Below are 23,049 nucleotides of genomic sequence, written 5' to 3'. Positions count from 1 at the left end.
GATATAACATACTGAACAGAAAGTATGGGGACAACTTTTTTAAGCAGAGATCTTTTTTCATATAAATTAAAATGAAAACCAATATTTATAGTATTTTCATCCTACTGTTTCATATCAATTTTTTTTTCTTGTCGAGATTTTTTGGGGGTAGGCGTGTGGAAAAATGACACCATGTGCTTGACGTACACAATAATAAAAGCCAAAATGTAATAAACACCAAAATCGCTGAAAGGATTTAATGATTCAATAGTTTGATACGATGATGTAGGTGGCTTAATGGCAGAATAATCATTTCGTTGGAACAAACCATTTAGGCATGAGGATTTCACCAATATTTACATTTTAAAAAATCTGGGGTTTTTCTATTTTGGTACACTTTGGTTGAATAATTTAGCTCGCCTGATTGATAGCTCGTTACTTTTCTGATAATTCATTTACAGTCCATTAACGTTTAAGATCCATAATTTTCAAATTACTCTTTTGCCCATTTAAAAAGCTCACACTATGATTCACAATGCAAAAATAAAGTTTTTTGAGGGGTGCCAAGTTCTTCATATAAATATATAATAGAAAATTTTTCTCCAGAAGCCTTTGAGTAAACACTCATCAATACAGAGGAAAGCTTTCTTTATATGATAGAAAAATTACACCCCATTTACACAATTAAAATCAGGCATATTCAAATATGTATTTTTAAAAGAAAAATGGAAGAAATATATTAACAAGATTACAAAAAAATATTCAGGTGAGTGATGTGACCCATTTTGTTACAGTTACTGCCTATTATCAATAGCAGATTTTTTTGGGCAAAATTTACACTTACTGTCTACAACTACAGTATATAAAATTAATAATGAGGCCATTTTTATAAAACTTTGGTTAAAACTAATCAATTAACCAGGGTGGAACCACAGGGGCATCTTATCCCTCTGCTCCCTGACATATTTATATATATTTACATTATCCAGTGTCTTTGCCTGTGATAACACTACGTATCGATTTTGTAGTATATAACTCATAATACAAATGACACCAAATTGAGGCTCAAGTGGGGTTTGTTTATTTATATTTAAATATTTAATCGTACGATGGCCTAAAATTTTATAAATATAAGTAATAAGGAATCATTCTTTGAGCTTTCGGGCTTTATTGGATTTGATCACGCCCCGACCAAAATTATCACCTCATAATACTCAAAGAATGATTCCTTATTCCTTATATATGTCATAGAGAGCAGAGCAGATAAGATGCCCCAGTGGTGGTACAGGGGTTACCACACAATAAGCTGTAAATTGTTTTATAAATTTGTTCTCAAAATGTGTGCACTTTGTCATTTATTATTATTTTTTTTTAATAAAACTGATATCAAGCATATGAAATGGATATATCTCATACATCTAAAGAAAATACCGAATATCATGAGTTTAAAACATTTATTCCATCTTTTTCCAACAAAATATGCATTTGTGGCAAAAATACATAGCACATGTACATTGGATCTGTTCGAAGCTAAAAACATTTTTGTCAGAATGACAGCAAACTAAAGAAGTCTAGCTGCACCCAACTCCTTTTGACATCAATACATGATAAAACTGTGTTGAAAATAAGATTTAACTTTAAATTCCAGTATATTTTAAGGCTTATTTATTTACCCTCTTACAAGAGAGATAACTCTCAGAAAGATAACAAAAAAGGCATTCATTTCAATCATAGTTTTGATTCCTTTTTTTTTTTTTTTTATCATATCACAGTCGAAATTCAATGCACAGAGGGTTGACAACTTTTTTTATATTTATATTTTTTATAAGTGTACAGGTAAATTTTCATTATTATATACAAATGAAATTAAAAAAAATAACAGAGCCAAGTTCATTAAAATCAGATTTGAGAGGACTCATTGCATGTACATGGATATGCCATTACACATTATTTGAAGTGGTCAGAATGTTACTGATTTAAAATATAATGATAAGAAAACCTCATACATGTATAATCAATGCAGTGACTTACTTTTCATAAGTAAATCAAATAATATCTATAATCAAGGCAATTTTTCCTCAGTGACTATGATTGATGCATTACATTACTGTTTATTGAAGTAAGCAACTATTTTCATTAATGCACCAAATCAAATACTGTTTAATCTTGCTTTAATACTAGAAATATATTAAAAATGGCCAACTTGCAGTTTTCATCTATTCATCAAAATCAAAAACAGTACAACAAATTTAGGACAATTTATTGTCAAATGGTATCATATTTATCTTTTAAGAGTTGTGGAGAGTTTAGAAAATAACCCTTAATGCCCCAAAACAAATGAAAATATAAAAGAAGCATGAAAAACATTAAAACAATTAACAAAAAATAAATCTGTTTTTGGCAATTTGAGGGTTTGACTCAAAAATTCCTTCAACAAGAATTTAATTTACTAGGCATCAGCCATTTCTAAGACTCTTAGACTAAGAGAAATCAACATGTTTGCCTTCAAATTTCTCATTAAAAAAAAAAAGGACAATGTTTTTTTTTTCTGTTACATCACCTTCATCAGGCTGCAAGTTTGTATATTGATAGTAAATATGCTGATATTAATCATACATAATTATGGACATGTATTTCATATCATACTATGAATTGAGGAAATCAGACAAAAACATCCAAGGGTTTAAAAAAACCCAGCTACAATAATTTAAAGTATAGTAGCCATTAACTTGTAACAGCAATTCTATCTCTAGACACAAACCAGCTGCATCATTTGTTTGCAAAAACAATAACATATACAGTCTGTAATTCACTTAGCACTCTTAAAAGCGTATCTAACAAATATGATTAATAACCAATTTTAGATGAAATCCATTTGACATTCAATTGAGTCATCTTATTATTTATAACATACAAGAAAGGTTCAAAGATATTATTGGTGTATTTCTACGCACAAGTTTTTAATAATACAGAAAAGGAATGAAAATCAAAAATGAAAGTAACAACCTTATACTGTGAACTCGTTCACTTCGAGGGGGTCATTTTTTTTTTTTATGAATTGCTAATTTTTTTGTTTACATGTTTTTGTCAATATAATGTATAATTAGTAAATGGAGATTGTGTTTTTCATAGCTCAATGAGGAAGTAAACATATGTGTGAGGGTTTCCATGGAAATATGAAGATCGAGTCACTGGTTAATTTTATGATTCTACAGTAATTGTTAGAAATTCTGCGATGATGATTTGGTCTTCTGCCCATCTCACTATTTAAATATTGGGCTCTGTATGTAACAAATTTCCTAACCATTAACTTAGTATTGCACAATTTTCTATATTAATACATGAACTTGTACTATTTCTAGCTTTATAATGAATCAATCTAGCCATCCTATTCCAGTGTTCACTGGACTAGAATTGCACCTTTTTGGACAACAAAATAAATACATGACCTTACAATTGTCACATTCATCAAGGTATTAAAAACTTACAGTAAATTAAATAATGCTTGACATATACATATCTGAGCAATTTCTAAATCTAGTCATTTTTTTTCTATTCCTTTTTTAGAACCTGCAATAACTTTACATATTGACGTCATAAAACTTGTACACACAATTGCTGTTTATGGTGCATATACATACATGTATATGTATACAGTCAAGAATAAGGTTAATCAAAAAACCAGTAAAGCTAGGCTGAAATAAACATGCAGTGAGTGATATTAACTTATTTTTTTTTTAAAAACAGGTCTTTATACAATGCTGAGATTGTACAGAAATCATGACAAATACTGGCACATAGAAATAGTAAAACTCCTAACCAACAACCTTGATCATTTCAGCTTGGAGTTTTCTTCCAGACTCTGCCAGTTGTCATCATCATCCTCATCTGCCCAGACCTCATTGTCCCACCCTGAGGAGGTTCCCTTCGCTACCTCCTCCTCCTCACCAAAGTCCAACAGATTCCCCACCAGAGGCTGCTTTTGCTTCTGGGGTGAGGCAAAGTCTGAGTCCCAATTCACGTCACTCCACCCATCCCCTCCAGAAGACGATTTGTCCCCTGATTTTTTCACACTTTTGTCCGATTTCTTACTCTTCTTCTCAGTCTTTTCCTCGCCCCAGTCATCCCATTCATCTTTGCTTTTTGATTTGGATTTGGACGACTGGAGTGGTGCATCATCATTCAGCCACGCCTCAAACTCGTCTTCCTCGTTAAGTTTCTGTGGTTTGTTCTTCTTTTTGCTTTGGGATGAAGCCTCCTTTTTGCTCTGATAAGAGTCAGTCTCTTCCCATCCTCCCCAGGAATCATCCTCATTGTCCAGCAAACTATTCTGACTAGGATCACTTCAAAATAAAATTCAAAATAGTTTTATATACACTATATATTCATTACTATCAGCTCATTTTTTATCTTATTTGTCTTCTTAATCTTGTAGCAATAATTAATTATTCAACAGAAATGTCCCCTGGCCTTCTCATCGTTTTAAGTAATTAATGATTGTTAATCACAATGGAGCTTTGATTTATTAGAACACATTCAATGTCAACAAAATTGTTCAGATTAAAGGGACTTGGACACGATTTAAGATCAAACATTTTATTTTTATTTCTTATGTATAAAATGGTTTACTGTTGCATTTAAATTGATTGACAAAAATATTGAATGTTAAAGTCAAGCTACAAGCGAGATACAGAGGTAAGAATTGGTTGTTATGTAAACAAAGCTCGAGTCTTATAGTTGTTTACAAAAAATGTAATGAAGAGAATTATCATTTCTTTGACAAAATGACAAGTAAGAACAATTTAAACTAATTCAGTATCTTCATAAATACTATTATCAACAAAAGAAAAATACATTTGATTGAAACTTACGCCAATACAACACATATGTAAAAAATGACAATATTCGAGTTTGTTTACAAAACAAAGAATTATGAACTCTGTATCTTGCTTATAACTTGATATTTGACTTTCAAATTTTGACATAGCATTTAAAACCTCTATATTTATCAGTATAAACATTGAAAATGGAAAAATAAAATTTAAAAATTTTAAGTCAAATCGTGTCCAAGTCCCTTTAAAGAAAATTTCAATAAATGAAACACCAATACAAGAATATTTTAAATCATTTGAAAACAAATTTCCATTGCAAATTGTTCACAAAGCAAAGCTTCCAGATTACATATGTTCACATTACTGAAACCTCACTGTATAATCATTCAGTAGTACATAGTCTTTAAGGAAAAGCAATCTTTTAATTAATTTACAGTATTCTATAGAAATCATATTTATTTCACCATCTGAATTACTAAAATCACCTGCTGTTTGATGACTTGTCTAACAGGAGTGAAGACTTCTCCCCTGGGCCCCCTGTTGGGGACTTAGAGTCACCCCACAAGGAAAAATTGGTCCATCCTTTTGAACTGATCTAGAACAAATAAAAATTAACATTAATTAACATGATAAACTTAAAATATTAGATTTTTTAACATTATATGTACCAGTATGTAAGAAAGATAGGGACCTAAATATAAACATTTTCAAGGAAAAACATTTTTGTAACAAATTTTGTTATCATCTTATACTTTGAAATTTTTTTATACATGTACTTGTATTACATTGCAGTAAAAATACTTAAATGAATATTTTTGTGGGGATTCGATATTTTCTTCAATTTTAATGCTTTCTTTGTTTTCTAATGACAAAAATTTGCAATGCATTAAAAAACCACAATGTGTGCTTAAGATGAAAAATTACATGTGTTTGTATTTACAATTAATAATTTTTTCAAGCATAAATATAAATCATAAACAGCATGTTAAAAAGTTCACCTGGATATGAACTTAGCTGGTATGTGATCAAATCATCTGAGAAGCCCTTCAGATTTCACAGGATTTGATCATGTGACCAACCAAGTTCATATTATCCTATTGAACTTTTTAAAATTAACATGCTGTTTATTTTTGAAATTATCATGAACACAAACCTTGGCTGCAAACCCGCTCATGGAGGTTCCGACGTCGTTGATCAAAGTACCTTCTTTCACCTAGTATAAAAAACAAGTTAGTCCATCAGTATTACGGAGTATAATTTAAGATGACTTCTATTTTGGCCAAGCCAACTGTAAAACACAGTGTAAACTAATAACATGTCATTAACTTGCATCACTCGTAATGTTTTCAACCTCATCCTTAGGGAAGACCCTAGTTCATTAATACTTGTCCATGAAAAATCAATACCGGTAAAACAAAATTTACGTTCCCACAAGCATCCTGTTTGGTAATAAAAGTCTTCATTAGCTGAGAAGGCTTTTTCAGACTGAAAATCATACTAGTTATATAACTTTTGTCTTAAATGAATGCATTACAAAATCAACTCCCACCAAAATTTAGTGAAAAATAATTCATACATAACATGGTTACACTTTTTTTCAAATTTGACTTTTCCAATGTTAGTATTTACAAAGCTTAACTAACTGTAGCCAGCCTAAAACTGACATCTGACTAAAACAAACTTTGACTGACTATTGTTCGGATCTTAGTTAAGTATCATTAACATTAAAAATGGAAAAGTAAAAATTGAAGAAGAAAAAAATCATGACCATTGCCAGGCCTTTATATATAATTTCATGATTTTTACAAATAAACAAAATAACATATGGTACATTAAAGGAATAATTGATCCAGAAATATTCAGGTGTCTGCTAGCTGGCAAAGCAGAGTGTGGTTATATATAATATAGGATGAAGAAATTGTATTATCAATTACGTTGAGTAGCAAACAATTCAATCCAAATAATCTATGAGTCATGAATATGTAACATGATAAAACATGTATGCATAATGACTGCATCACATTTGAGTGTAATAAAACCCGTTCTACATCTGCATAATGAATTGCCCATAAAAATCTGGCCATTGAAGCAACAATTTACAAGTGTAACATTATTTGATTACATGCTGAGAACAGTACATGTTTATATAATTTAAATATTATCTGGTGAACATCTTAAGTCGCATAAAGATTTTTTTTTAATATCATGTCATATAAATCAGATATAACTATACCCATACAGTGCCATACTACATTATATAAAATATTAGATTTTTTTTTTTTTATTTTTTTTTTTTTTTTTTTTTACAAATTTAGCAAATTTAACAGACTGATCAAAAAGCAATGTGTATAATACACATGTATTAATTGTGCATTGAAATGAGTATATAATCCAAATGCCTTACAACTCCCCAAGATTCTGAAAAATTTTACGAGAAAAATATTTTTGTAAACTCTTTGCAAGTACCACAAAACTGGAATTTACATAATTTTTCCCCTATGAAATTGAAATGATTTCAAATGAAACACGTACAACTTAAGATAAATTTTTATGTTTTATATATTTCTGTTTGAAATGATATCTAATGTACAATTACTGAGCTAATTTTGTCAATTTGAATACAGAACTAAAAAGAGATCTGTTGTGTCAATCTCAACTTTTGAAAGGCTGTGAGGTATATTTTAGATGGTCTTTTTTTGCAGAAAAAATTAAAAAGAGAGCACATTTATCAGATAATATGCTTATAAAATAAGATCTTGGATGTAATAGGATTGGAAACCCTCATTCTTTAATTGCTTTTTTTTTTTGAAAGGGAAGGGGGGTGGGAGGGAATGTTAGACAGGTCAATTGTTACCCAATATTTCTGCTGAAACAACCATTTTCGTATTAAATTATTAAATGTAACACACTTTTTTTCTTGAAATTTCTCATCACAACAAACAAAAAATCCAATATATATATATATAGAAGGTTTCAATATTGAATTAAAGGAAGGTGAGGGATATTGCTTTCTCTAGCATATCTGTGAACAGTGTTACATGTAGAAATGTTACAGGCTACAAAATAAATGTGAGACAGGATTTAGGCCTGGAAGCGAGAAAACAGCACTGCAGAGACATTGCTTTAGTTTACACACTGGCCTGTATTACAGCTCACTGATATGCATGTACTTACTCGGCTGGCGAAACTGGACATTGATGTTGAGACATCATCCAGAATTTTACCTTCCTTTACCTATATTATAATCAGTGCCCACATATTTAAAAAAAAAATCAAAATTATCTTCATTAAGAAAAGTTTGTTGTTGAAATGACACTTCTACATTTTTAAACAGTTGGAGAGAAAACGCAGTTTAAAATCAAGATAATATATAAACATCACCATATTTATACCCAGTACATTTTTATTTACACTTTCCGCATTTCAAGCAGGTTGCTAATAATAGATATTGTTATACTTTCATGTTAAATACTGAAATCTGATTGGTTAAGACGCAGTTAATAATATTTTCTATTACCCTCAGCGTTAGCAACGGGTAACATTAAAAAATGATACATGCGCGAAAATTATGCGCGTACGGTTCGCTGTAGAATTCACGTTATTCCTATATGCAGTAAAATTTTCTTAAAAATTAAGACATTCAGTATAACAAAATAAATAGTGCCTGTTTGGGAGGATAACAGTTGAAATTGACACCCCTCGAAAACCATTGTCAACCTCCGCTTCGCGTCGGTTGACAATGGTTTTCTCGGAGTGTCAATTTCAACTGTTACCCTCCCAAACAGGCACTATTTATATAATGTTGCAGAATAAATATCGTACATGTACAAACTCCCATCATTTGAATTTTTATTTAATCCTCCATAAACATAAATTTATTTTGCTATTGTTTACGCGGGTATGATAAGGCAACTCTCAGCGATCAAATTCCTCTGATCGATATGACGTCACAATAAGCAACATGATGTCATATTTTACTCAGAAACATGTCGATTTTAACTTTATCTCTGGTTTAAATTATAAAAACTACAGGCATAAAATATCACTAGAAACTCTTCTAACTGAATATAGCTTCGATTTCTCTCTATTACGTATAATTATCATTGATGACGTCACAAGCATGTTAAATAGAGAAGATCAAGTCGGGAGACAAATCATCGGAATGCAGTGTAAACAATGCCGAAATAAGACTTATTTAATACAGATACCTAAGATTTAGATGAGTGTCAGTTAGGATATAATCAGGATAATACAGGCATGGATATTTTGTTTCATCAGCGCGTGTTTTAAGGTAAGCAGATCGACATTTATGTGGCTTGACCATCCTTTCCTCTGTCAATGTGTACAAAGAAAGGCAAAAGTGTAACACTACCCCGGATATTATGAAAGATAACTTTGGTAAATATCAACGGTATATGACCTAAACTACTAGAAAAGTGCTGCTAGAATCCTGTGCTTTGTTGTTTTAAATGAAAAATACGTAGTATTTTCAATGAAATTATAGAAGTTGAGAGGGTTTCCGATAAATATTTACAATATCTTTTTTATGCGATTAACAATAGGATTCTAGCAGTAATACCACTAAACATGAACTAATTGCCAATCGAATCATAGTATCAAACATACAAATAAACTTCGGGGTAGAGTTACACTTTTTAATTTTTTGTTAAGGTAAAAAAGTGATCTATTTTTAACTGTCACATGATACCATGGCTCGGGAGCTTCAAAGATCGAGTCGATTCCGAAGTAGAAAAATGATATATTTGGGAACACATTCACTTGGTATTCATATTCAGCACTGTTTTCATAAAAATGGACAGTTTTTAAATTGATCATAATTTTGACGGTCATTAAACTCTGAGTTGCCTTAACCTACCCGCGTATCAAAAGTACCATAGTTTTTTAATGAATCGTTTAATAAAAGTGGTAGAAACAATCACAGATGGACAAACTACATATAATGAAAAAAATAAAAAACAGTTCTATGGTACATTTAATACATGTATTATCCATCCACAATGCCAAAATAAAATAATTGCTTGTTTGGAATTGCCTCTCGCCTCATTGAAATACTCTCCCCACAAATCAATTTTATTAGTTTTTATAAGGAGATTTTTATTTTTCAAATTTAAAAATGTAAAAAAAAATCCACCCCCCCCTCCTGTGTCTAGAAAACCCTAGGTGGCAATTCCAACCAAACATTTTTTAAGGATGGCCAAAACCCTCTTTTCCAAAAAAAAAAAAAAACAAAATGAAGGAAAAAAAACCAAACCTTTTCTTTTGTGGGCTTTATAACTGATTCATTCACTGTTAGTCCGAACTCCTTTGTCTTCTTTGAAGCAGCGCTAGCAGCTTTGGCGGCCTAAAAAAAAAGAGATGGTAATAAAGTCAAGTAATCATTCTTAAACTTAATTAGTTGCAAGATCACCATAAGTAAAGATATTTGAACTCAAGTTTAGCACTCTCTATGGAAGATTTTTGAGCCTTAATGGAGTAAAAAAATTGTGAAATAACGATAACATGAGAACTACAAAAAAAAAAACCCCATAAGATACAAAATCAATGGTCTCGTATTTTCACAATAGCTTAGCTGCACAATGACCTCAAATAAATTCAGTACAGTACTGTAGAATCATTTTGAAAGCAATTTTTAAAATATTCCGAGGTTTAGATGCAATTTTTCTCATGTTCAGAACCCACAAATGTTCTATTCATCATGCTTCTTTAGTGAAATATACTCATGGCTTCAAAAATAGATGTATCTGAAATTCAATAAGTGGGTATGGGCCGGAAATATGAATCTATGATAATTGAGCTGTCACGAGCTGAAACGATTGAGAACCATAAAATATCATGAAAATGTGATAACCACTAAGACCAATTAACTCTTACAATGAAATCTAATATGACCCACTTATATTCTTATTTACTAGACATATAAACACAAATTACTGCCTATTCTTAGAAGTAAGTTGTACTGTTTATTGATATGGTATGAACTGATGATGACCTGCATGGTACCTACCAAACCAAATATACAGAGCAATTAAGCAGGAAATTCTGAAACGACTGAGCATCATTAATTAAAACTCAACATCGACACTGAAAATAGTCTCCGATCTAGTGCACACCATGCAATGCCACAGCTTGATCAGATATTGCTGGCATGGCCATCCTTAGATGAGGCTTTGAAATTAATCATCAAAACAAAAAAGGAACAGCCCAATTCAAGCAACATAATTATCTAAAATGCCTTGTGAACAGAGTAATTAACAATATTGCTTGTGGACATAAATTTCTCTTTTTCAGCTTGGTTGTAGCATCGCATGCATGGAGCAAATTCTCTAAGGTCTTGGATAGTTTGGTACTCTCTTCAATTAGCCGGCTTTTTAAATTCCCACGATCTGCTCGCAATCCAATAAAACGTCCAGATACTAGGAGGGGAAATTCCAGGAGTAATGATTTCCCCCAATAATTACAAATTAAATAAGTCTGCTTTTAGTCTATTGGCTTTCAAATTATTGTGTCTGCATTAGCCTGTAGGTCTGTCTGTGTAGCAATTTTCAGTTGCACTTTTGTCGAGTTTTATCATTCTGCTACGAACCAATACTACTACATGATGACTTTGAAATCAACTTTGGCATTTTCTGAAGATTTCTTACAAAAAGTTACATGCATGAATGTGGAGTATAGAAGATAACATTTTGGATGTGAATAAAAGAATATTATACATGTATTTTTTAAAAATTGAGGATAAATTTATCATAAACTGCTGTTGTCATATTAAGTCTTTGTTACTGGTGATTTTAACTATTGTCACATTTCATTTGTATCTGAACCCAAACAGACATTTTGCATACTTTAATAACTGTGTATCAGATAAAGTGCTCTAAATTTCTAGCAATCAAATGTGAAGAATTACTATTTGTGTAAAATAATGAGAATCAGCCCTTGCAAATTTAAAACCTCACTTTAATTTTGTGTGAACTATGAACAGTAGATCCCTTATTTTACACAAACTGTACTGAATTCTGCTATTAATTGTGTAACAAATCCTTGTATTATAAAATTGTGAGCATACTACTTTGATTATACCAGGTAGTTTTATTTAATTTAAAACTATCAGAAAAATAAATAAAGCTTGATTTTATACCCTGCAAGCTTAGCTTCTCATGACTTTACCTTAATATCTATCTCTCACATTTATCTATAGTGTATGATATTACAACAAAAGCCCAGCAGTTATGATTTTATATTCTCACAATTTGATACTAAATATCAAAATTGCGAATTACATGTAAGTACATGCATTAAATTTATAAAATAAGGAATATAAATAAAACTGTATTTCACCATATCATAATAGTGTGAGAACCCAGTAAGTTGCAAGAAATTGTGTTTGAACCCTTTATATTATATATAAACAATAAAATATGTTCAAACCAATTGCTATTTTTTTTCTGCTTTCTTGTTTCTAATTTGGTGATTTTCTTCTGTCTTATCATACTTTACCTCTAATTTTTAGCACTGTCCAAATATTCAACTGAATATTGTACTCCTTTATACAAATCTAATTTTAAAAAGTACAAACAAATCTTACAATTTAGATAGATACCCTACTGCATGAATGATATCCAAATGTAAAATGTATGATTTTCACTTTGGATACTTAACGTGCTGAATATTTTTTTTGCAAAAATGTTATTTTCTACTAAAATGACAAAAAATATTATTGTTTTAGAATTTCTGTTAGCCATTTTTTTTCATTGAAAAGGCCATTAAGGCCATTATGAAAAGGCCTTAATTGGAACAAAATTGAATTTTTGTAGTCCTGTACAAAAATTGATCTGCTATATATTCCTTAGAAGAGAAAACTTTCCTTTGACAAAAACTAATGATTTTTTTCAAATCTTATCTATCATAAAATCTTAAGTTCCATGTAGACTAACCATACTAGCAGGTTTTTGCAGCAAAAAACAAGATATCTGTGAGCCAATGCTCACTAGTGATACCCCCGCTCTGATGTGAATATGCAAAATAAGCAAAGTCGACATTTAACAGAAAGCTGGCATTCAATTGGTACAGAAATATATCCCACAATATGGCATGCCTTAACAAACACTGTGTAAAAATTTCAAGCATCTCCGATAAATAGTTGCTGAGAAATCTTTGACGAAAATTTGTTTGAAAATTTTGGCAAAAAATAATCAAAGTCATTATTTAACAGGAAGTTGACGTCCGATTGATACAAAAATATATCCCACAATATGGCATGCCTAAACAAATAGTGTGTTAAAATTTCAAGCATCTGCGATAAATAGCTGCTGAGAAATCTTTGACAAAAATTTGTTTGAAAATTTTGGCTAAAAATGAATAAAGTCGTCATTGAACAGGAAGTTGACACCCGATTGGTACAAAAATATATATCCCACAATATGGCATGCCTATACAAATATTGTGTAAAAATTTCAAGCATCTGCGATAGATAGTTGCTGAGAAATCTTTGACGAAAATTTGTTTGAAAATTTTGGTTAAAAAATAAGCAAAGTCGTCATTTAACAGGAAGTTGACGTCCGATTGATACAAAACAAGATATCTGTGAGCCAATGCTCACTAGCGATACCCCCGCTCTGATGTGAATATGCAAAATAAGCAAAGTCGACATTTAACAGAAAGCTGGCATCCGATTGGTACAGAAATATATCCCACAATATGGCATGCCTAAACAAATAGTGTGTTAAAATTTCAAGCATCTGCGATAAATAGCTGCTGAGAAATCTTTGAGGAAAATTTGTTTGAAAATTTTGGCTAAAATAAACAAAGTACTCATTTAACAGGAAGATGACGTCCGATTAGTACAAAAATATATCCCACGATATGGCATGCCTTAAAAAACACTGTGTAAAAATTTCAAGCATCTCCGATAAATAGCTGCTGAGAAATCGAAAATTTGTTTGAAAATTTTGGCAAAAAATAAACAAAGTCATTATTTAACAGGAAGTTGACGTCCGATTGATACAGAAATATATCCCACAATATGGCATGCCTAAACAAATAGTGTGTAAAAATTTCAAGCATCTGCGATAAACAGTTGCTGAGAATTCTTTGACGGAAATTTGTTTGAAAAGTTTTGCTAAAAATAAACAAAGTCGTCATTTAACAGGAAGTTGACGTCTGATTGGTACAAAAATATATCCCACGATATGGCATGCCTTTACAAATACTGTGTAAAAATTTCAAGCATCTGCGATAAACAGTTGCTGAGAAATCTTTGACGAAAATTTGTTTGAAAATTTTGGTTAAAAAAAAAGCAAAGTCGTCGTTTAACAGGAAGTTGACGACCGATTGGTACAAAAATATATCCCACGATATGGCGTGCCTTAACAAACACTGTGTTAAAATTTCATGCATCTGCGATAGATAGTTGCTGAGAAATCTTTGACGAAAATTTGTTTGAAAATTTTGGTTAAAAAATAAGCAAAGTCGTCATTTAACAGGAAGTTGACGTCCGATTGGTACAAAAATATATCCCACGATATGGCATGCCTTAACAAACACTGTGTTAAAATTTCAAGCATCTGCGATAAATGGTTGCTGAGATAAATGCGACAGAAATTTTTGTTACGGACGGACAGACAGACGGACGGACAGACAGACGGACGGACAGACAGACACACAAGGGTAAAACAGTATACCCCCTCTCCTTCCGAGCGGGGGTATAAATATATCCCACAATATGGCATGCCTAAACAAATAGTGTATTAAAATTTCAAGCATCTGCGATAAATAGCTGCTGAGAAATCTTTGAGGAAAATTTGTTTGAAAATTTTGGCTAAAAAATAAACAAAGTCGTCATTTAACAGAAGGTTGACGTCTGATTGGTACAAAAATATATCCCACGATATGGCATGCCTTTACAAATACTGTGTAAAAATTTCAAGCATCTGCGATAAACAGTTGCTGAGAAATCTTTGACGAAAATTTGTTTGAAAATTTTGGTTAAAAAATAAGCAAAGTCGTCATTTAACAGGAAGTTGACGTCCCATTGGTACAAAAATATATTCCACGATATGGCATGCCTTAACAAACACTGTGTTAAAATTTCAAGCATTTGCGATAAATAGTTGCTGAGATAAATGCGACAGAAATTTTTGTTACGGACGGACAGACAGACAGACACACAAGGGTAAAACAGTATACCCCCTCTCCTTCGGAGCGGGGGTATAATAAAATTTCTAAAAAATACAGCTCATATTGCTTTAACAGGATAGAAAACAGGCAATCAACATCCATAAATCCTTCTATTTTTATCTTTACCTCAGCCTTTTTTTTAAAACATACAAATCAATATGTTTACCTAACACATCTATCAATCTTTTGAATGGTGACAAAGAGTATTGTGATGGGCTTGCTGATACAACATGAAATCGTATAGCGATATAATTACCGTAATGTGGTTTAGAGTTGCATGCTCTCAAAATAGGAGACGATGATTCACATCTCTTTGCACAAAGACATGACCTCAGTGACATTTCTGTGTTGCCACGAAAATATATTCAAGACCGAAGTGTTTACTAAAATGATTTCATTTCAAGAGAACATCCTCATAATGTGTGATGTTTTACAATTATTTTTGATTTTACTAAACTTCATATTTTACTGAATATTAAATACAGCTAGTACTAAGTACATCTGCAAATACTAAATATTCTGTACATGTGAAACTGATATATTGTACATTGGTTAACTTTTGCAAGTTGCGAATAAAGTATTGGTTTTGCTGGGATATGACCCAATAAAATGTCTGAATTGGAGAAAAATTGCCAAAAATTTCAAATGCCAAAATAACTGCTATGCATATAATTCTGTTAAGATGAGAGAATGTCTGATGAACTATCCTCGAACAAAAATCTTCTTTATAAGTGTAATTCGTTATATTCTTCAAGTTTACAACATATGTAATAATGTAACGGGGTATAAAAATCACTTTGCTGTAAACGTCAATTCATTACATAAGCCTATTCGTGTTTTACTGTAGTGTGAATTTATCAAATTATTAGGCTGCAATCCTTTTTTGAAGTAATCTTTAAAAATCTGTTATATTCATTACTATGCTCTTGAATTCAGCGAAGTCCTAACAGTGAAAGAGTTATTGCATACTTTTTTACAATTAAAATCCTTTGAAAAATTAAAGAATACTCTCTACAATACATTATTTGTTCCACTTCTGTTTTCAAAGACGATGTCAAAATAAAACTAGTACTAAACAAATTGTGAATCTCTTTTGATTTACATTTAAGTAAGAAAAAGAGCCATTAATTAAGCTTGAGATAAAAATTTCTTTGATCCTGTAACCATAATATAACATATTGCCAGTCACCAAGGAAACCAATGAGATCTAAGAGTGACCCATTTATGAACACTAATTAAACGAATGACCTGTCTTTAATCCCAGCTGGACTATTAACAAATCTCATTAAACCACATTTCTTCTAATGAAAAAAAAAAAGGTATTTGACAGTTAACCCACAGAATGAACTACGGATACAAGAACACATTGTAAAACATTTACCTTTGATTTTTCCAAAAGAATTTCTTATGTAGAGTATTTTTCTTCTTCACTTTGATTTAACCAAGGCAAGAAAGATCTGGATACCTTATAACTACGAATGCACCATCTGCCGCATGTCTGCATGAACACTGGAGTTCAGGGGGGCTGACTCAGCCGCAAAAATCAATACAAATATAGCCATTATCCTCAGATCCTGTGATTAAGCGATCTGCCTATTACAAGGTCCCCACTTCACAGTAACGACACTGCATTTTCTGGGTATCAAGACAAAGGGATCATTTTCACTCATAAGATAATGCCCTTTCACCTTGTTTATTAATTTTTTTTTCAGTACTGCATTTTTTTTTAAATGTAAGGGGCTTGTGCACAAGAAAATTTTCAGAAAGGATACCGAAACATTGACACATTTACAAACAAATGAAACACATTTCATAGTGATTAAAACAGCATGCAGATCTGCTCATTTCATAAACTGCTAATTAAAACATCTAGCTCTCATGAATACGGTTTCATTACAAATTCAATAGAAATATATATGACGCACATTGTCATATTGATTCAAAAAGCTTGACTTAATAGATGTTTTTGTTGTTTGGCTGTCTCGGCTGGCATTAAGCAGAAATTGCATGAGCACACAGCACAAGAATAAGCTTCTTCTGCATATCATTGTTTTATTTTTTAGCATTCAGAAAAGTGGTAAATTTCTGAAGGCTTCCAACCTTACTACTTCCTTTAACTTTGAACAGAATCAAACTCATTGACCTTTAAACTAATGACCTTAACACCAATGACTTTTGCCACAACTGAATACTAGGTAAGTACCGGTATGAAAATATAAAAGCAAGAAAAAGAGATTACCAAAAAAATCATCAAATAGATATCAGCTGTATATATACACTGTACATAATAAATTCATGCTTTTAAACACTGCCACCAATACAAGGTTGATGTTTTTGGTCTTATTTATAAACTTCGCTAAAGTAGTTGTCGATAGATATGTACAGATTTCCTGGTAGAACATTATATGGATTTGAACCTTTCTTACACAATTAGACCCCTTCCCCATAAAAAAAAATAATAATGGGCCATACGTTCCACATGCTACCTAAGTAAAATAAAGATCTAATTTAAAGATATCTTCAGGCTGTGTAAATTTGATCAATACTATCAAATCAAAATCATTTTCTTCGTTAATCCAACAAAGGTGACAAAAAATTAACATTTCCATGATAACTTTTCCAAGATAACATATTGTATTTAATCTGCATATCATACAAAACTTGGTGCAATGGGTAAACCACACGATCAAGTAATAAACTCATGCTGCTGCATTATTTGACAGGTTTTTTTTTTGTTTTTTTTTACTGTATTGCCTCAGGACAGCTTTTGAATGTCTCATACTACAGGAAAGCTTGTAAAAACTAAATGAGTCAAAGACTCTCAAAATGAACGGTTTACCCAATTTGTTTTTGCTGAGCTGAAAAGAGTCCTTGAACTTTAATGCAAGTAAAAAATTTTTCAATAAAAAAGAATCATTAACCAAACCCATTTATAGCTTTGATATTTTCAAAGACATCACATTGATTAGAAATTTAGAATTGTTAATATGTTCGGGAAATAGAACCATTTGAACAGAAGCTTGGACTTTGGGTAGTTGTGTCAAACAGCAATGTGACGTATGCCTGTCTATTGCATTGTAGGCCACTCAGTCGTGGCTCTTTAAAATCAACAAGATTTGTGTGGCTTTTGAGCTAATGCTGTATGTTTCGCTTGAAACCAGCATCATTTTAACTTGTTTTAACAAGAAATACCGGTAGATAGTTACATCCTACTGAAAGTCCAAGGCCTTGTTAAAATGGTTCTACCATACACACACTGAAACATAATTGATATTCACACACTTTTTAACTCAGAGACTTATCCAAAGTTAGATTTGAACCAAGAACCTTCCAGTTGATGGTAATATGGACATCACAGTTTTGCAATTGGCTCATCAATTGCAGGACGATTCTAGTTTGATACTCACATTTAAAAGAAGTGATGTACAAAAAAAAACTTCACTCCAGTTTTACTTTTACTTTCAAAATAAGTTTTCACATGTTTGAATTTCATTTAATTCCTCAAAATTAAATTTTTTATCATACGACTTAGCATGCTTAAAACTCTGAAAAACATAAAACATATAAACATAACAGCATGCAGATTGATTGGATTTTTGTGCAAGTCATTATGACAATGGTAAAAAAGTTAATAACAGAACATATAAGCGATAACTTAATTCTCTTGGTCAACCAAATTGCAAGTCAGGCTTAGAAATCAAATTACATGTACTAGTAGCCTATATAAACGGTACATGAAAATCAAAATATCACAAGCTGATGATCCGACTTCCAAAAATGTTGTAGCTACCATAGTTAACTTCACTTATATGAGAGAACTGGCTATTCTGTTTTTTTTAAATGTTCTGATTGACAATAATAATAATTGACATTTTTCTTACTTACTTTCTAGTAATGTCATGAATCATAAAAGTTATCAGTATACCTCATATCATTGTTTAAAAAACAGTTAGAGAAGTGTAATTAACTTCTCAGACATCTGATCTGGATATGAACAAATGAAACAGCGGAATGAAAAATAAATCTCAAGTATTATAAACATACCTTTTCAGACGCAACTGAGGCAAATTTTGTGGCTCCAATTGTAAACGATGACCAGCCCTAGAACATACAACACATCTACATGTACTTTATCTTTATCTTACTATATATGCATTTACAGATATATGGTATTCATTACATTGAGATTTAATGGATTAAGTTTGGTCATCTGGAAAAAAATCTAAGCAATCAATAACATTAACATTCTGGTATCAAAACATGAAACTTATCATATTCATGACTCGATAATGGGAACCTCTTGATCCTCAAGTCAGAAGCATACAGCAGCATATTTGCCTGTCAACTTATAACTGAACCTTGTCAATCATCAATATTAAACAGGAGTTAAAATACACAGATATTTCTAAATCATTATTAAAGATCAAGGTAGGATTTGTTTCTTCAGTGTAGACATCTAACAAATCTGAACTTTTTCTCGTAGATTTATTCAGGAGACAATAAATTTGAATATAGAAAATAGAATATTTACTTACAGATGATAGAGATGATAGAGTCGTGTCAAAGAAATCATCGTTCTTTGACTGGGGAGCAGGGGAACTCCCAAATCCTACATATTTCCCCCCTTGACTGGGTGGGAGATCGCTGTAAAGACAAGGGATGGTGGATTTAGTTTCACACAATAATACAGGAATTTGAATGACTTTTTTGTGAAGGTAAATTAATACATGTACGGTATCATCCACAGTTGAAAAGTTTATAAATGAAAGAAAGACAACTTTAATTTCTTACTCGGGTCTATTGGCATTTTCCCTTTGTTGTCGATCAAAGAAATCATCCCTCTTCTTTTTGAAATCATCACTGTTAAAACAAAAAAAATTCAAAGTAAAAAATCTTTTCTTATAAGTTTTAGACAATTTCAACTGAAAAACGTAAAAAAGATTTCAAAATTAAGGAAACACAAAAGTAAAATTTAATTACATCTGTAAATTGAAAACTATTCCTTTGGAAATTTAAACAAAATTTCTAAGTAACTCTCTCTCCTTGTTTATTAAACATGACTCACCTTTTGTAGAACTCTGCATCCTGATAGTTATCTTGGTAGCTGTCGTCTGCACCGAAATTGCTGTAGCCATTGGAGTGGGGTTTTGAATAACTGGACGACTTTGGCAAGGTACTGCGGGGTTTGAATGCTACGTAGTCTTTTGCTGAGGAGGTGGATATACTCCAGGATTTTCCCTCTGCCTCTGTTGTTATCTGAGCAATACAAAACTTAATTGGTAACTCTTTCTTGCAATAAAGCTTATAAAATTTTTGTGTATACATTTGTAAATGTGTTAAAAAAAAAACTTCACATGAATCTGTCAATGTGTAAATGAACAAGCACGAAATATATGTATAAAATATTTTATTTACTGGCTAAAATATGTGTATAGATGTACAATGTATAACATGTTCTCTGCAACACTTAATGGTTGAATACTTGTATGACCATAATCAATGGAGTATATGTAGATTTACTTATAAAGATTAAATCTTGTGCAACAGAAAAATAAACATGGTTAAGGTGGAATACCAAACCTGGAAAAAAAACAACTCAAATAAACAGTAAATTTTTTGATTATGAAAGATATAATGATAAATAAACTGTACACATGTCAAATAAATGCGAAAAATTTGCAGTTTAGGGAAAACAAATGAATATCTAAAAAATTCAATTTAGTAAGTAACTATAAAAAGCCCCGGTGGGATTTGAACTCAGGATGTACGGATCACAAGCCCGACACTTTACCCACTCGCCTATGGAGTAAGTAACATGTTGCCGTTGATTTAATTCCTTAAAAAAACCAAAATGTCCTTTCGATCAGAGGTCAGCCATTTTGTGATTATGTGTTATTCCTTCTTAAACCAGTAGAAGAGACAAGCATTTCACATTTTAAAGACAAACTGTGTGCATAACACAAACTAAAAAGAAGTAGATTCATCAGATGACATATTAGTGGTACATTGTATATTAAATCCTTGGAACAGGTACATGTGCTGAATATCTACCAAAACCCAGGATGCAAAAAAATGCTAAATTTTAAAAAATTTCAAGTAAATTAGAACAGCTGCCATTATGTATGAGCCAGTCCTTTGATATCGTGGTAGTTAAATCATTTTGTCGAAAAATCTATCAATACGGAAATATTTCCAGAAACTAATGTTATTGTGAGTTTCCTCTATTATATACCTCAGTGATGTTCAGCGTGCCTCTGTTTACTATGTCTAAAAATATCCAGACGTCAAATGTCAATTTCAGCGCGTGCTACTATACGTGAACAGAAATACCGTGATACCATAGAACCTGTGATATGATAGGAAACAAAAATACATGAACAATTCACCTTCACATTTCATACCTTGTCTCGTAATAATGCCGCAGCTTTTGAGTTGTATTTATCCTGAATGGACATTCCATCAGAAAAGTCTGACTGTGACTGAAAGAACTCCAGTGCTTTTCTATTTCCTCCCGCCTTCATTTTCTCTAATTCAGAGTCTTTCCATTTGTCCATAGAAACAGATCTTACAAAACTGAGAGGAAAAACATCGGAATTTAATAGAGAAATACTAGATACTGTGCAAAGCTTACACAACAACATCACATACATGCATTTATTTAGAACTTTAGGCAAAAAATAGATATAATTTCCATTCAAGAACTGACTTATTAATATACATTGTTTAAGTTGACTGATCCCAATGACATCTTCATATCTTATAGATTGACTATGATAATTTTCATAACATTGAAGAAACAGGCATGCAATAATAAACATGATGAATATCCAGTGTTTTTGTGTTTTTTTTCAGTTACCTTAAATGTACACCTAATCCTCTGTGTTTTCCTGAGCATTCTAGACAAATCCATATTCCATAGCTAACGCTGACCCATTGAGGATTGTGTGCACCGCATTCAAAGCATTTCTAAAATAAGAATAGTTTGGTTATTTATAAAATAAACAATAATTTTTTGACGCTATTCCTGAGACAACATCTTGTGACATAAAACTCAGTGGTTGAGCATTTGACTTAATTAAGTGAAAAAGGTCCAAAGATTATTTTTTGGCTCAACTCTATATGTTTTCTTCCTTAGCTATTAAACTTTCATTTTATATGGAACATGATATACTTTCAGTTGTTTGAAATACAATGTTATATGGATATTATACATGGTTAAAATTATTCCAATCCTCAGATTCTTCTTTAAAGTGTATCTACTACTATTGCTCCTAGCTTCACCTTCGCAACTTTGCACTCTCCATCGCCCTCTTTTCTCTCTCTCGGTCGATTATATTTAATTTGATAACAGTATTATTGGAATTGGTATGCATCAGCTAGACAGTGTGGTGGTACCACCAGGCTTACTATTTACTTGGTTATTTATCATATCTTTAAATCAGTGCTGGCGAAGCCTAATTATTATGTATTCCATATAAAATGTATATATGATAATACGAAATCTTTCATTTTCATTCAACTATCCTTTGAAATACAACTGCTGATTTGATGTTTGAGAATTTTTTTTACAGATTTGTGTCCCTGACTTTATATTGAAACCTACACGTATTCTTCAACTGGGCCAGGAATAACATACTTTTGTCAATTGTGGTTTTATTATTGTATCCACCGGTCTTCGCCTAGATGGTATCCATATTCTACTTTTTATAAAAATCGTCCAAGAACTTACGTTATTGTCGTCTTTGAGACGAATGTCTTTCAAAACTCTCTTTGTTCGTGGACTGGCCATTTCTCCGATTCTCTATAGGCTATATAAAAAGTTACAAGTTAATCTGAAGTGAAACCGCAAGGTTTTCTATACTTTTCTTATATTTCGTCTTGAAACTTGGTGAGTTGTCAGTCCATTAACCAAATATGACGTAATGAGTAAAGCTATAAATGGTTATTTGCGCACTTTACTTAAAAGAGAAAGTTGAATTCAGAATTTATAAAATACATTTTTTATTAATACAAAGTACTTTTAAAAGATATAGGAATTATTTTAGCA

General features: G+C 31.5%; 1 protein-coding gene across 2 annotated transcripts; it reads right to left on the bottom strand.

Moving 5' to 3' along the window:
- Nucleotides 1–1,421: 1,421 nt before the first annotated feature.
- LOC105318284 (ADP-ribosylation factor GTPase-activating protein 1) lies at nt 1,422–22,923 on the bottom strand. 2 transcript variants are annotated; one of them, XM_011415349.4, is made up of 12 exons: nt 22,732–22,923; nt 21,859–21,968; nt 21,404–21,575; nt 20,068–20,258; nt 19,794–19,862; nt 19,538–19,646; nt 19,047–19,103; nt 10,084–10,173; nt 7,986–8,045; nt 5,965–6,024; nt 5,297–5,406; nt 1,422–4,322 (listed from the first exon to the last, which is right to left on the bottom strand). In XM_011415349.4, exons 1-12 carry the CDS (start codon nt 22,789–22,791, stop codon nt 3,812–3,814), a joined length of 1,599 nt encoding a protein of 532 aa, XP_011413651.3. In that variant the 5' UTR covers nt 22,792–22,923; the 3' UTR covers nt 1,422–3,811. The 2 variants fall into 2 exon arrangements, with proteins under 2 accessions (XP_011413651.3, XP_011413723.3); XM_011415421.4 differs by lacking the exon at nt 7,986–8,045.
- Between the last annotated feature and the right edge of the window lie 126 nt (nt 22,924–23,049).

This window comes from Magallana gigas, chromosome 7, assembly GCF_963853765.1.
Source record: "Magallana gigas chromosome 7, xbMagGiga1.1, whole genome shotgun sequence".
Lineage (NCBI taxonomy): Eukaryota > Metazoa > Mollusca > Bivalvia > Ostreida > Ostreidae > Magallana > Magallana gigas.
Note: the sequence above shows the minus strand (reverse complement) of the source record. Positions and strands in the feature narration are given on the sequence as shown.